Raw genomic sequence first — 13,362 nt, 5'->3', positions numbered from 1 at the left:
ATTAAGTTCTGGGGTGTTTGGAGTCTCCTCTTAGAGAAAGAGTTGGATACATGATCTAGGAACTAGATCTGATCCCTGCTCTTCCCGTACCTCTAATTCTTTTAACTCTATTCTAGACTTTCTTGTCTACATGATTGTCTACATGATTCTTCCACAGACGTAGTAAAATCCATTTCAGGTTTTTCTTTCAGTCCACCAGCCTGTGCGATCTGCTCTTTCACCCCGCATTCTAGCAGTCCTTGGGCTTTCAGACATAATGCATAAGTGTGTGCAAGTTTTCTCCTGATGTCCTCAGCTACTGTTCTCCTTTGTCCGATGTCCGGCAATCCCAATATATTCAAGCCTTTAATTTTAAGCTTTAAAGACTAGCAGACCCTGGGATGTCTGAGTGGCTCAGTCAGTTAAGCGACAGCCTTCAGCTCAGGTCATGATCCCAGGGTCCTGGGATCGAGTCCCACATCAGGCTCCCTGCTCAGCAGAGGAGCCTGCATCTCCCCCTCCCCCTGCTCATGCTTTCTCTCTCACTCTGTCTCTTTCAAATAAAGAAATAAAATCTTAAAAAAAAAAAAAAAAGACTAGCAGACCCTGTTGCTATTCTTCAAGATTCTAAAGTAGAAAACCCAGGACCACTCTCTTCCTTCATCATCTAGATTTTTGGATTATCAACCAGCCTCCCCACTCCAGGGGATGAAAACTGTAGCTGTTGCAGATACCTGGTCACTGTCCACTCATGATGACCAGCAGGGAATGTTCTCCAACCCCAAGAACCTGGACTCTGTTATAAGAAGGTGTAAATTAGATATGTTCATGGTCAACAATTCTTATATAAGGGGAATACAGACATCCAATCACTAGCATCACACAGGGTAAATGTAAAAATAGGGATTACCGGAGAAAAACACATAAATGGGGAGAAGTAGCAGAGCAATCTATGTCTCATTATCCCATCCTTTGACACCCTCAGGAAAGGTTCCATTAATGATCTATATATTTTGGACAATAGGGAAGAATTATGGCAATAAAAACTACCTAGACAAGCAAGTGGCCCATTGTAAAGGCTTGTTCTGAGTGTTGTCATCAGGGTGGTCTTCCTTTGAGCTTACTCTGCCTTATTAAGTCAGGGTCTTTACTAAGCTTCTGAAATGTGGGAGTAATTGAACCTCAAGTGACATCCAGATTTCTCTCTCCTAAGACTGTACTTCCCACAGACTTACTCATGCATCACCTCTTTTTATTATTGAAACGCTTTGAGAATATTTATTTAACATAGTTTAGTGGAAAACAATCACGTATGTATGCCTTTTCATGGCCTTTAAAAATTAGGCTGAATGAAGTTTATAAGGACTGTCCTCTAGTCAAGACCCTGGACCAGACTAATCCATCTTGCCCTCACATTTCCCAAAAAGACTTCGACATATTTTTCTGTCATTCAAAGATGGAATACAGATTTTTGTTTCCTTTTTCCTGTTTCAACAGCATAGTCCATGCAATGAAATTAAGAACAGCTTTATGTGATATTGCTTGAAGGCATCAAACGTAATTTAATTGTACCATTAATATTTTAGATGTTTTATTGAAATAATTGCTAGTTTCTGCTCAATATTCTTATATGAATTTTTTATAGCAACAAACCAACTTAAGAGTTGCGAAAGACCAATGCTTCATACAAGAGTACTGATGAAGCCATATATGAGGGAATATAATCATAGTGCCAGAATAAATTACAGATGTTTGTGGGAGGTCAAATACATGCAATCAGTCTGCATAAATGGGAAATGGTATCCTGAACCAGACTGCAGAGGTAAGGTTTGTTTTAAAGATTTTGTAGACCTTGTTACATCTTTATCAGAAAATTTCTCTTGTAATCAGTATGTTTTTAAATTAAATTATTTATTGTGATGTGTAATTTTTTTTAAAGATTTTATATATTTATTTGAGAGAGAGAGAGCACAAGTAGGAGGGGGAGGCAGAGGGAGAGGGAGAGGGAGAAGCAGACTCTCCGCCGAGCAGGGAAACTGATGCGGGGCTCGATCCCAGGACCCCGAGATCATGACCTGAGCTGAAGGCAGACGCTCAACTGACTTAGCCACCCAAGTGCTCCAATATGTAATTTTTAAGTGATGAAGTTCGAGACAACTCATAACACTATTTTCAGACAAATATTATCATTTAAAAACCCTTGCCTTCTGGTAAAGATGATAGAGTAAGCCCATTTTTACTCTATTACAAACTCTTGAAATCATAAAAGAAAAAAAAGAACTGTAACAATCGAACAAAACTCGACCTTCAATGACATTAGGAAACAACTAAAACCCAATGACATTGTGAAGGACCAAAAGTAGAAAATCGGGAAGAAAAATGATCTGATTAAGAAATTATTTTCATAAGATTAAATCTCACATTCCTCAAAGGCTTATTTTCAAATTATTTGAGTAACAGGATTATATATTACAAACAATTATAAAATGGGCACCGTGTTAAATTAAATAAACCAGTTATAGAGAAGATAGAGTGCTTACAGAGAAATGACAATAAAATAGAAAAAATAGAGTAGACTTCAGACTTCTCACCAGCAATATAAGAAGCCAGAATAAACACAGTAATATCTCTAAAGTGCTTAGAGAAAGTAATTGGCAACCAAATGTTCTCTATACCAAATTATTTATGATTACATGTGATTATGATGATTGTAAAGTAAAGAAATTTTTAAACATAGGAAAGGCCAAGAGAATTTACCACTTGAAATCATCCTTTGAAAGAAATCCTATAAAATATATACCAATCAGCAAGATGAAGTATTAATTCTTAACAAAAGAGTGTGATGTCATTAGAAATTGTGAATGAAAAGTAGAATATGTTAAATTTAAATAGGCAATAATTTCAAGAAGGTAACTGATTTGTTTAAAACAAGTAAAATGTTTTAATTTTTATTAAATTTCTTTATTGAATATATTTTTATTTTTATGTAAGGAAGAAATATTGTTCTGAGAGTTTCAAGAATTTTAAAACCTTTTCTATGCCTCTGGAATGTTTACTTAAATTAACCACTTATTGTGCATTAAATAATTCTCACATGTTTCAAATATTAATACCCTATAGATCACTTTCTATAACCACAAAGAAATAATATTTAAAATAATAACATTTATCTACTCCTCTACCCTTCAATTTGTGAAATAATGCACTTCCAAATGACTTGATAATATAGCCTTTACAATACTAAGAACTATATGATAATTGTAAGAACATATAGTAAAACCTATGAGATGCAACCTAACCAAAATTTGGAGTGACATTCATAGCCTTAAAAAAATAAGCTTGGAGATATCTATCTATCTCCCCAAAAGTTAGGAACAGTTAACTCCAGATATTAGGAGGTAAGATAATAAAAGTAAAAGCAGTGTGAATGAAAGAGGATATTTTACTTACAGCTGATCCATGAAATAATACTAATTTTGGAAAAGATTAATAAACAGGCCTTCTAATCAATTCTACTCTAGTCAAGAAGAATAGTGGATGGGTCCAAATAGGCATTTCTATAACCAAAAAGCAGACAAAAATACAAATATAAGAAAAATAATATAAGAATACAATTTTGAAAATAAAAACATAATTGAAAAGGAAAATACCATGAAAAGGGCATTTACAGATCTTGGGAGAATGATATTTCTGGAGATTTCCCTTATCCATGTGTATTTGCCTTGGTAAAACTCTACCAGCCCTGGATTTTGAGTCCATTTCTCCATTGGAGTTATTTCACTCCCCATAGTTGACTTTTCGGGGAGAGCCCTTTTAAGACACCCCACAGCTAGCCTTTTCCCATGGGTTCACTTCTAGCCACTGAGATTCGGAAATGGAGAGGATCACCAGTGCAGCTATGTCATCAGGAGTTTTACCAGACAGACCACTTCTGTTCATCTTAAATTTTATGTGGGTCGGAGACTATTCCCTGTACCATTAATTCTATAGGAAAAACAATTGTTTAGAAGCTTTCTACTTTCACTTGGCTTAAGTTCAATGGGAGTTTTCCCTTCTCTCTCCCATGATATAACATACAGACAGCACTTTTTAAAGAAACCTTCACTACTGGCTCTTTAAAACTCATTTCTTTAGCTTCTCATGTCTGTAATACTAGTTTAAAAGTGGCAGAGTATATTTTATAATCTCTTGGCATGTGTTATAAAAGTTGTTTATCATGTTACTTTTTTATATTTTATGTTATGTTATGTTATTTTATTTTTGGAGAGAGAGAGCACAAGAAGGGATGGGGGAGGGGGAGCAGAAGGAGAGAGAGAGAATCCCATGCAGACTCTGTGCTGAGCAGAGCCTGACAGGGCGCTCCATATCAGGACCCTGAGATCATGACCTGAGCTGAAATCAAGGGTCAGCCACCCAACTGATTGAGCCATCTGGGCGCCCCTATCATCTCACTTTACATCTTGGTATAATTGAATTTGGAGGACTAGGCAAAGGAAATAAGGATATTCTTTTAATGCTCTGTATTATATATCCAAACATATATGGGTCTTAAAACATCATAGTTCATGAAAAAAGCAAGTTGCCTTACAATATGCTATAGCATAGCCCTTATAAATGCTAAAAAGATAAATACACAGACACTAATAATATATTAATTGTGGATTCATATGTATATGTTTAGAGTAGAAAATAAAAACTGGAAATTACACATATGTGGTAGGAGAAAAGGAAAAATGATGAAACAAGCTGGGCCACAAGAGTAACTTTACTATGGCTGTAGAATTTAGTTTCTTTTATTAAGAAAAGGAAGAAGGTAATGTTACTTATACCCTGAAAACAAGAAAAATCAAGATAAACTATAAAATTACAGTATTAAAAAAAAACAGTCCATCAGAGAGCTAAGAAACCAATAAATGAAATTCCAGAAATTTCTCTCCAAGGAAAAAAGAAAGTCATGTTGCTGCTTTCATCCTTCCTAGAACGGTGAGAGGGTGAGATAGCCATCAGAAACTTAAACATAAATAAAATAGAGTTTTTAAAGAATATTTATAGGTGGAATGAAGGCCGGCATGACTGTTAAAATTTCTAAGAGCTCAGAAACAAAAAAACATGTGTCAATCTTTTCCAAGTGCCCTGCTAACATCTGATGTTAGGGCAAGAAAATCTAAATAAAGCATCCAGGGAGTCTGTCTACCCCACCGTCAGTGTTGAGATGACTTCCGGTTGCACACCTCTCTTTCCCTTGAGTTCTCTTTGGAGTCCTGAGTTCCCTTTCCATACGGTATTTCTTGGTCAGGTTCTTCATCTTGGCAAAATCTACACAAAAAATCTTGGGAAAAAGAGAATGGAATTATTTATTTTATTAATTATTTTATTGCTCCACACTCAGCACAGCCAGCTTGGGATTCTCCCTCTCCCTCTGCCCCTCCTACTTGTGCTCTCTCTCTCTCAGATAAATAAGTAAATCTTAAAAAAAAAAAGAATAGCCTGATATTACTGTTATTGTACATTTTCAATTAGTGAAGTCTGATTCACAGGCTAGAGGACAAGCTATGGATAGCACATGAAAAGAAGACCAGGCACATTCAGTAGATAGATGGGGCCGTTTGCTATGCAGAAATTTTCCTACTTCAGTGTCTCATTTCCTCTTTGTTGAGGAATTTTGCAGTGTCATTTATTAATTTTTGTTAGGTGTTCAAATATTTTTATTTAAATACAAATTTTAACCCAGTGGTTATAACGTGAAAGTGCTTTGCAAACCATAAACTAGGTTAAGATAAAGTATATTTGTTACTATAGCATCATATGTACACACACACACACACGGAGAAGGAGTTACTAGTTATTTGATGCTCCACGATACTGAAATTATAACAGCATTATCTTGTTGAGCTGCTTTTCCTTAGCTTTTGTTATTGAAATAATTTAATTTCAAACTTTTTTAGAAAAATGGAGAGAATTCTGCCCACCTCCACCTCAGATACCTAATGCTCAGAATATGCTAACCACAGTGAATTATTGGGATAAAACAAAAGTAGCTGTTCTCTGCAAAGAAAATTATCTACTTCACGGACCAAGAGAAATTGTGTGTAAAAATGGACAATGGCAGTCATTACCACAGTGTATTGGTTAGTAGTTTTTTTCTAAATAGTGCTACAAAAAAGTGTTTACTAATCTTCTTTGCTTTATCTAAAGAACAGGAAAAAGAACTTATGATTTATCTATTGCACTGTATTCTAAAGCATTAAATTGTCATCTAGTTACCCAATTCTCTCACTTTTAAAAAACTGTTTCTCTATGGGGTACTTCCAACAGTGGCCACAGAAGAAATAAGTTTATACTTGAGATACCCACTTCTATTAAGTATACTTACTTGATATGCAGCTTAAGACGTATAATGGGCAATTTGGAAATGGTCAGGGCTAGGATGTAAATTTGGCAACTGCTAGTATACGGATGATATCTACAGCTATAGAACTGGATGGGACCACATAGAGAATTCAAATGGCTAAGTAAGAGAGGAGGTCAAAGGGACAGCCTTGGAGACTCTCCATTATTAGAGATCTGGGAAATGAGGAGCCCCCAGATAGGGTTGTGGAAGAAAACTAATGAAGGCTGATAAAATGATTCAAGGACACAATTACGTTGTGTGTGTGTGTGTGTGTGTGTGTGTGTGTGTGTGTGTGTGTGTGTGTGTGTAGGGGGATTCCCCCACAACCAACAAGCAAGTCTAGGACACCTGCTGGGTGTCCTACAATTCACCTAGATTCAGAGACTATCTCATCTACCCAGAGATAGCATCAGACTCCATGGTTAAGAACACAGTCTTAGAAGACTACTCCTTGCACCCCCACTTCAGAGGCCAGTAGCATGTCTAGGTTGTCATCTGTGCTTCTGACTGACTGGGTATACATTGGAGGTTCCCACAAACCCCCTCCTTGGGTTTGATTAATTTGCTAAAGCAGCTCACAGAACTCAGAAAAATATTTTATTTACTAGATTACAGGTTTATTATAAAAGGATTTAACTCAAGAACAGCCAAATGGAAGAGATGTATAGGGCAAGGTATGGGGAAACGGCACAGAGCTTCCATGCTCTCTCCAGCCCACACTTTACCCACATCTCCAAAAGTTCACCAACTCAGAAACTCTCAGAACCTTGTCCTTTTGGGGTTTTATGGAGGCTTCATTACATAGGCATGATTGATTAAACCTTTGGCCATTGGTGATTGATTCAAACCTCCAGCCCCTCTCCCTTCCCCACATGTCAGGATGAGACTGAAAGTTCCATCTTCTAATCACATGGTTAGTCCTCCTAGCAACCAGCCTATCCTCAGGTTACCTATGGGTTTTCCAAAATTTATCTCATTACATAACAAAAGACACATGTACTACTCTCATCACTTAGGAAATCCCAAGGGTTTTAGGATTTCTATGCCAGCAATGGGGAGAAAGACAAATATTTATCATAAATCACATTACCAGAGCTGGTGTCCCAGAAGCAATGCAAAGGACATATTGCAAAATGTCGTTCAACAGGACAGCGAATATGTCAAAGACTGCCTAGAGCTAGACAAAATGAGTGATAGTTGAACAATGAATTTAGCTCCCTGAAGTAATCGGTAACTTTGCTTAGAGGTACTTCAGCAGGGGGGAATACTTAATTGCAGTGTGTTCAAGAGAGAATGTGGGGTTATACAGTCAGATCAGGGAGGATAGGAAACAAGTAGTTCTGCTCTAATGGGAATAGGGAAATGAGGCAGTAGCTAGACAGGGGGTATGGATAAATGGAAATTTTACCTTACTCTGTTGTGACATTTTCAGCATGTTTGTATGTTGATGAATGATTTGGCAGTTAAGGAGAAATTGATGATACAGACAAAAGGGAGTAGGGTTTTTGCTGAATTTAAAGGGGAAGGAATCTTGTGCCCACATGAAAGAGTTAGTCTGAGAAAAATGCAGGAATAGTAACTCAGTGAAACAAGAGGTAGAAGAAGTTATTTGGGATAAGAGTATTTATTTGGCCATTTCTTATCTATATCTTTAGTGAATATGGGAAGACAAATCAGTACAATGGAATGTATCCCAGCCATTCCTTTTTTTTTTTTTTTAGATTTATTTACTTATTTGAGAGAGAGAGCGCAGAGGAAGAGGCAGAGGAAGAGGGAGAGGGAGAGAGAATCTCTGGCAGACTCCTCACTGAGCATGGAGCCCAGTGTGGGGCTCAGTCTCATGACCCTGAGATCATGACCTGAGCAGAAATCAGGAGTCAGGCGCTTAACCAATTGAGCCACGCAGGTGCCCCTGTATCCTAGCCATTCTTTTTTCATTTTTTTTAAAGATTTTATTTATTAAAAAGAGAGAGAGAGAGAGTGAGAGAGAACATGAGAGTGGGGTGAGGGGCAGAAAGAGAAGCAGACTCTCCACTGAACAGGGAGCCCAATATGGACTCTGGCATCATGACCTGAGCCGAAGGCAGACACTTAACCGACTGAGGCACCCAGGCGCCCCTATCCCAGTCATTCTTAACATGAAGTTGAAACATTTATTGAGAGAGAAAGATGCTATTATTTGGAATCAGAAAAATAAATGGAAAGTAGTATGTCAATAATTCATTTCAGTAAAACTAAGAGTTTATGATCATGTACTGATAGGCACATGCTATTTGCATAAAATAACAGTAGTCCCAGAGAATAGAAATGGAAAGGGAGTTATTTATTTTTACCTTTCCTCCTTAAGTAAAAATTTTTATGAAGATGGTAGGCAGTAGACCAGATAAGATTTACTTATCTCTTCATCATGCTTTAAATAAAAACTATTCTTGGGGCGCCTGGGTGGCTCAGTCGGTTAAGAATCTGCCTTCGGCTCAGGTCATGATCCTGGGATGGAGCCCTGCATCGGGCTCCCTGTTTGGCGGGAAGCCTGCTTCTCCCTCTCCCACTCCCCCTGCTTGTGTTCCCTCTCTCTCTGTCAGTTAAATAAATAAGTAAATAAAATCTTAAAAAAAAAACCTATTCTTAATACTTATACTTGCATGCCCTTATAATACATATACACTTAATATTTAAGAGTATTTTACTTTAGGGTAAAAGGAAGCACTATAATATTTTTTGGTTATCAGGTTATATTATAGAAATTATACAATGAGTTACTTGAGCTCTCAGACATCATATAAGACACTGAAGATATAATATAAGGAGATTTATTTATACTACTTCACTTAAACTACCTGTTGGTTTTCTCTCAACATATACATGTTATTTATTTTCCAGAGTCTACACAATATTGTGGTGCCCCTCCATCTATTAGCAATGGAGATATCACATCATTCCCATTATCAGTATATCCTCCAGGATCAACAGTCCGGTACCGTTGCCAGTCTTTCTATGAGCTTCGGGGCTCCATAGATGTAATATGCAGAAATGGACAGTGGTCAGAACCACCAAAATGCATAGGTGAGTTCTTCATATTCTCCTGGAGTCTGAGATTTGATATTCATAGTAAAATTTTCATGGATTAATTTCATAGGATGACTTTTATTTAATTGAATTCAGCTGAAAACCTGTCTGACATTGATCAAGCCACTTGACGAGTATTTGGTGGAGTTAGGATTTAGACACAGCAGTCTGGTTCCAAATTTCATGTATTTAAGCCATATCCTCTGGTGGCCTCTCATGTCTACAGAAAAGTCAGGGAGAAAAAAGGTCAACCTCTCCTTAACAGTACAAGGACTAGTCTATCATATGTTATCAGGAAAACACTCAGTAATATTATCTTACAATCTCCTGGGCTTGGACAAATCTAGGTACTAAAAGAAGTTCCTTATGGTTACCACTGCCTAGGATGGCTCCTCAAATTTCACCTTGGGCTTATTTCAGCAACTTTGAATAATTCCTATTGTCAGAGATTATGGGCTGTAGAGAACATACTGCTTAGTAGTGCCAGGGTGTGCTATTTACTCAGGGAAATGTTACCTCTCACAATGCTGAATTTAAAAAAGAATGAGTGGACTCTGATCATGGGGGGAGGGGAAGTAACACTGCTTTTCTACAGAAATCAAGGTTTCACAAAAGTTACGAACCATCAATAATTATTTTGTAGAAAAGGAGCTCTAAACAAGCAATATAATAGCTAGTAGAGTTTTCGGTCTCATTTATAGTTACCTTCAAGAATATGCTAAGTGAATACTTAAAGAGATGGTTCGTTTTTATATATATTGTTGTCTTCTTCAGCCCACTTTCTGTACTATATATCTGATAGATGGAAATAAACTTATTTTTACTATAATATTTAGTAAGAAGTTAATACATTCATGTGCTCACACTGCACATTTTGGAAACAATGTAAAAGAGGATCCTGAGTTGGGAAAGGAAGGTGAATAACATTGACCCTAATAGAACATTTTAATTTAATCCTATTTGGTATTATAGGTATATAATGCATAGTAATTAAGAGCATAGTCTCTGAAGTCAAACTGCCAGGGTCCATATTCTGGCTCAAAATACTCACTAAAGTATGTGACCTTGGAAAAATTACTCAATCTCTCTGAACCCCCATCTCCTCTTATGTAGCCCAGGGAAATGATGTGCAGTATTTAGAGAAAATGCATACAAAGTACTCAGAACAGTACCTGGCAAACTCAATAAATATTAGCTTTTAATATTCTTTCATAATTTTATTTAATTCCAAAATATTCTTAGATGAAATTTCACTATTCTTGGAAAGGAAAAGTTATATTATTAATAATTTATTTTTTATTTCTTCTTTCAGATGCTTGTATAATTTCTGAAGGTAACATGAACAAAAATAACATACAGTTAAGAAGTAAAGAAATAAAAAAACTTTATGTGAAAACGGGGGATTTTGTGGAATTTGACTGTAAATGGCCATATAGAGCAAAGACATCAATGCAGTCATTTCGGGTACTCTGTCACGAAGGGAAATTTGAATTTCCCACGTGTGAATGAAACCAGCATAGTTTTGCTGAATATATATTTTAAAAGTAATCCTACATGGGGTGCTTGGGTGGTTCAGTCGTTAAGTGTCTGCCTTCGGCTCAGGTTGTGATGCCGGAGTCCCAGGATCAAGTCCCACATCAGGCTCCCTGCTCGGCGGGGAGTCTGCTTCTCCATCTGCCCTTCACCCTGCTTGTGCTCTCTCTCACTCACTCTCCCTCTCTATCTCAAATAAATAAATAAAATCTAAAAAAAAAAAGTAAACCTACATGTATAAGTATGCATTATGTAGTCAATTCTATACTTATTTTCTTTATTCTTTCAAGTGTTGTGTATCTCAGTTTTATTTTGAACTTGGATTTTCAGAGGTTCACAAATTTATAAGCTGAGAGCAGTGCTTCACTCATTAGGTGGACTGCATTCTACCTGGCAAATCATAGCACTAGGTCTCCTATACGTATAGTACCCACAGAAAGTGAGCATGGGCCTCACCTCAGTACTTAATTCCAACTAAACTCTTCCAGTTGTCTAAAATTTATGAGATAACTTCAAGGCTTTCTGAGTCAACTTTACTTCCTGTGAAATAAAGTTGTTAATGTAATATCTATCTATCACATCATAAAAATACAAAAACTATCACCTCTTATGCTTGTAGCAAGCATTAGTAAGTATTAATAAGTCCTCTAATGGGAGCCTAGTTATTCATCAAATACTAAATAATGCTTAAAGGCACAAATATACCATCTTCCTCAAATGAGTAGAAGACTAAAATATTTACAAATCCTAGTACAGAACTACTAGTATAGTCAAGAGGCGATATAAACATACACAAAGGTAACTATAGTTATAAGTGAAAATTTGGAGGTTACAATATTGTATTTATAGTATTATCTAGATATATAAATACTTAAAGAATACTGAGAGGAAATACAAAGTGTGGCTGTAACAATTCTATGTGGTTTAAGGTTAATAGGCTTAAGAAATTAGAATACTTGCAAATTTTTATACTTCCTGTATTTTATAATTTTTCATTTTGAATTATATTGCTTTTACAGTTAGATGAGAGTTATCAAGAACTGTGATGAGAAACCAAGAAAGTGAAGATGAGAGAGTAAAGACCCTGTAGGTCATGAAACTGATTTTGGGAAAAAACTCCATTATTTTTTGATATACCATAGTTCAGGGAAATACTGAACAGGAACTTTTAGAAATATACTTTGCATGTTCCTGTATTTTAAGTAGCATTTCATAGTTAAAATATTTTTTGGTCAACAGGTTTTCTTTCTTTTTTTTTTTAAGTATCTATGAATATGCTGACAAATACAGGTAAAAATTAAGGCTTAAAATCTTCTTGACTATGGATATAGCAATAGATTCTTCAATATGACATCAAAACATAAGCAAGCAAGAAAAAAAGGACAAATTGGACTTCATCAAGATTAAAAACCTTAATGCTTCAAATGACATAAGAAAATGAAAGCACAGCAGATATAATAGAAGAAAATAGTTGCAAATTATATATCTGATAAGGGACTCATATCTGGAATTAAAGAACTCTTACAACTCAAAATAGGAAGACAGCCCAATTTTATAATGAGAAAAAGATCTAAATAGACATTTCTCAAAAAAAAATGTATGAATGGCCAATAAGCACATGAAAAGATACTTAACATCATGAATCATTAAGCAAATGTAAATCAAAATCTGTCAGATAGTAACAAGTATTGTTAAGAATATGGACAAATTGGAATCCACATATGCTGCTGATGGGAATGTAAAGAGGTACACCCAATTTGGAAAAAATCTGGAAGTTGTTTGAAAGGTTAAACATAGAGTTATTATAGACTCAGTAATCTATTCCTAGATATATACCAAAAGAAATAAAAACACATGTTCACACAAGCATTGTATATGAATGTTCATAGCAGAATTATTCATAATAACCAAAGTAGAAACAATCCAGATGCTTATCGATATACACAAAACATATATATTATATAATATTATTTGGTTATAACAAAGGAATAAAATACTATTACCTGCCACAACATGGATGAACCTCAGAAACTTTATGTTAAGTGAGAAAAGCCAGTCAAAAAAGACTACATATTATGTGATTCCATTTTTAGGATACGTCCAGAATAGACAATTATATAGGGACAGAAGGTAAATCAGTAGTTGCTTAAGGCTGGAGGAGGGAGGCAGGGGCGGATAGCTAACAGAGGTAAATGTTCTAAAATTGATTGTGGTGATGATTATACAACTCTGTGATTATACCAAAAAACACTGAATGCACAATACATTTTAAATGAGTGAATTGTATGATATGTGAATTATATCTCAATAAAGTGATTCAAAAAAATAGTGGCCAACATTTTAAAATCATGACAAATACCAGGAATTAAAAAATAAAATGAAAAATTAAGACA

The 13,362-nt window shown here is 35.8% G+C and overlaps 1 protein-coding gene across 3 annotated transcripts in view; it reads left to right on the top strand.

Moving 5' to 3' along the window:
* Nucleotides 1–11,107, top strand: part of CFHR5 (complement factor H related 5) — a 29,407-nt gene extending 18,300 nt beyond the window's left edge. For 2 of the 3 annotated variants that reach the window (XM_027609780.2, XM_027609781.2), the window contains exons 7-10: nucleotides 1,625–1,801; nucleotides 5,925–6,107; nucleotides 9,251–9,433; nucleotides 10,749–11,107. In XM_027609780.2, the coding sequence (XP_027465581.2) occupies nucleotides 1,625–1,801; nucleotides 5,925–6,107; nucleotides 9,251–9,433; nucleotides 10,749–10,945 (740 nt within the window). In that variant the 3' untranslated portion in view covers nucleotides 10,946–11,107. The remainder of the gene's footprint in view (nucleotides 1–1,624; nucleotides 1,802–5,924; nucleotides 6,108–9,250; nucleotides 9,434–10,748) is intronic. The other variant, XM_027609783.2, reaches the window with a different exon arrangement.
* Nucleotides 11,108–13,362: the final 2,255 nt, after the last annotated feature.

Source organism: Zalophus californianus, chromosome 10 (genome assembly GCF_009762305.2).
Source record: "Zalophus californianus isolate mZalCal1 chromosome 10, mZalCal1.pri.v2, whole genome shotgun sequence".
NCBI classification, from domain to species: Eukaryota; Metazoa; Chordata; class Mammalia; order Carnivora; family Otariidae; genus Zalophus; species Zalophus californianus.
The sequence above is the reverse complement of the archived record's forward strand: the minus strand, read 5'-3'. Positions and strand labels throughout refer to the sequence as shown.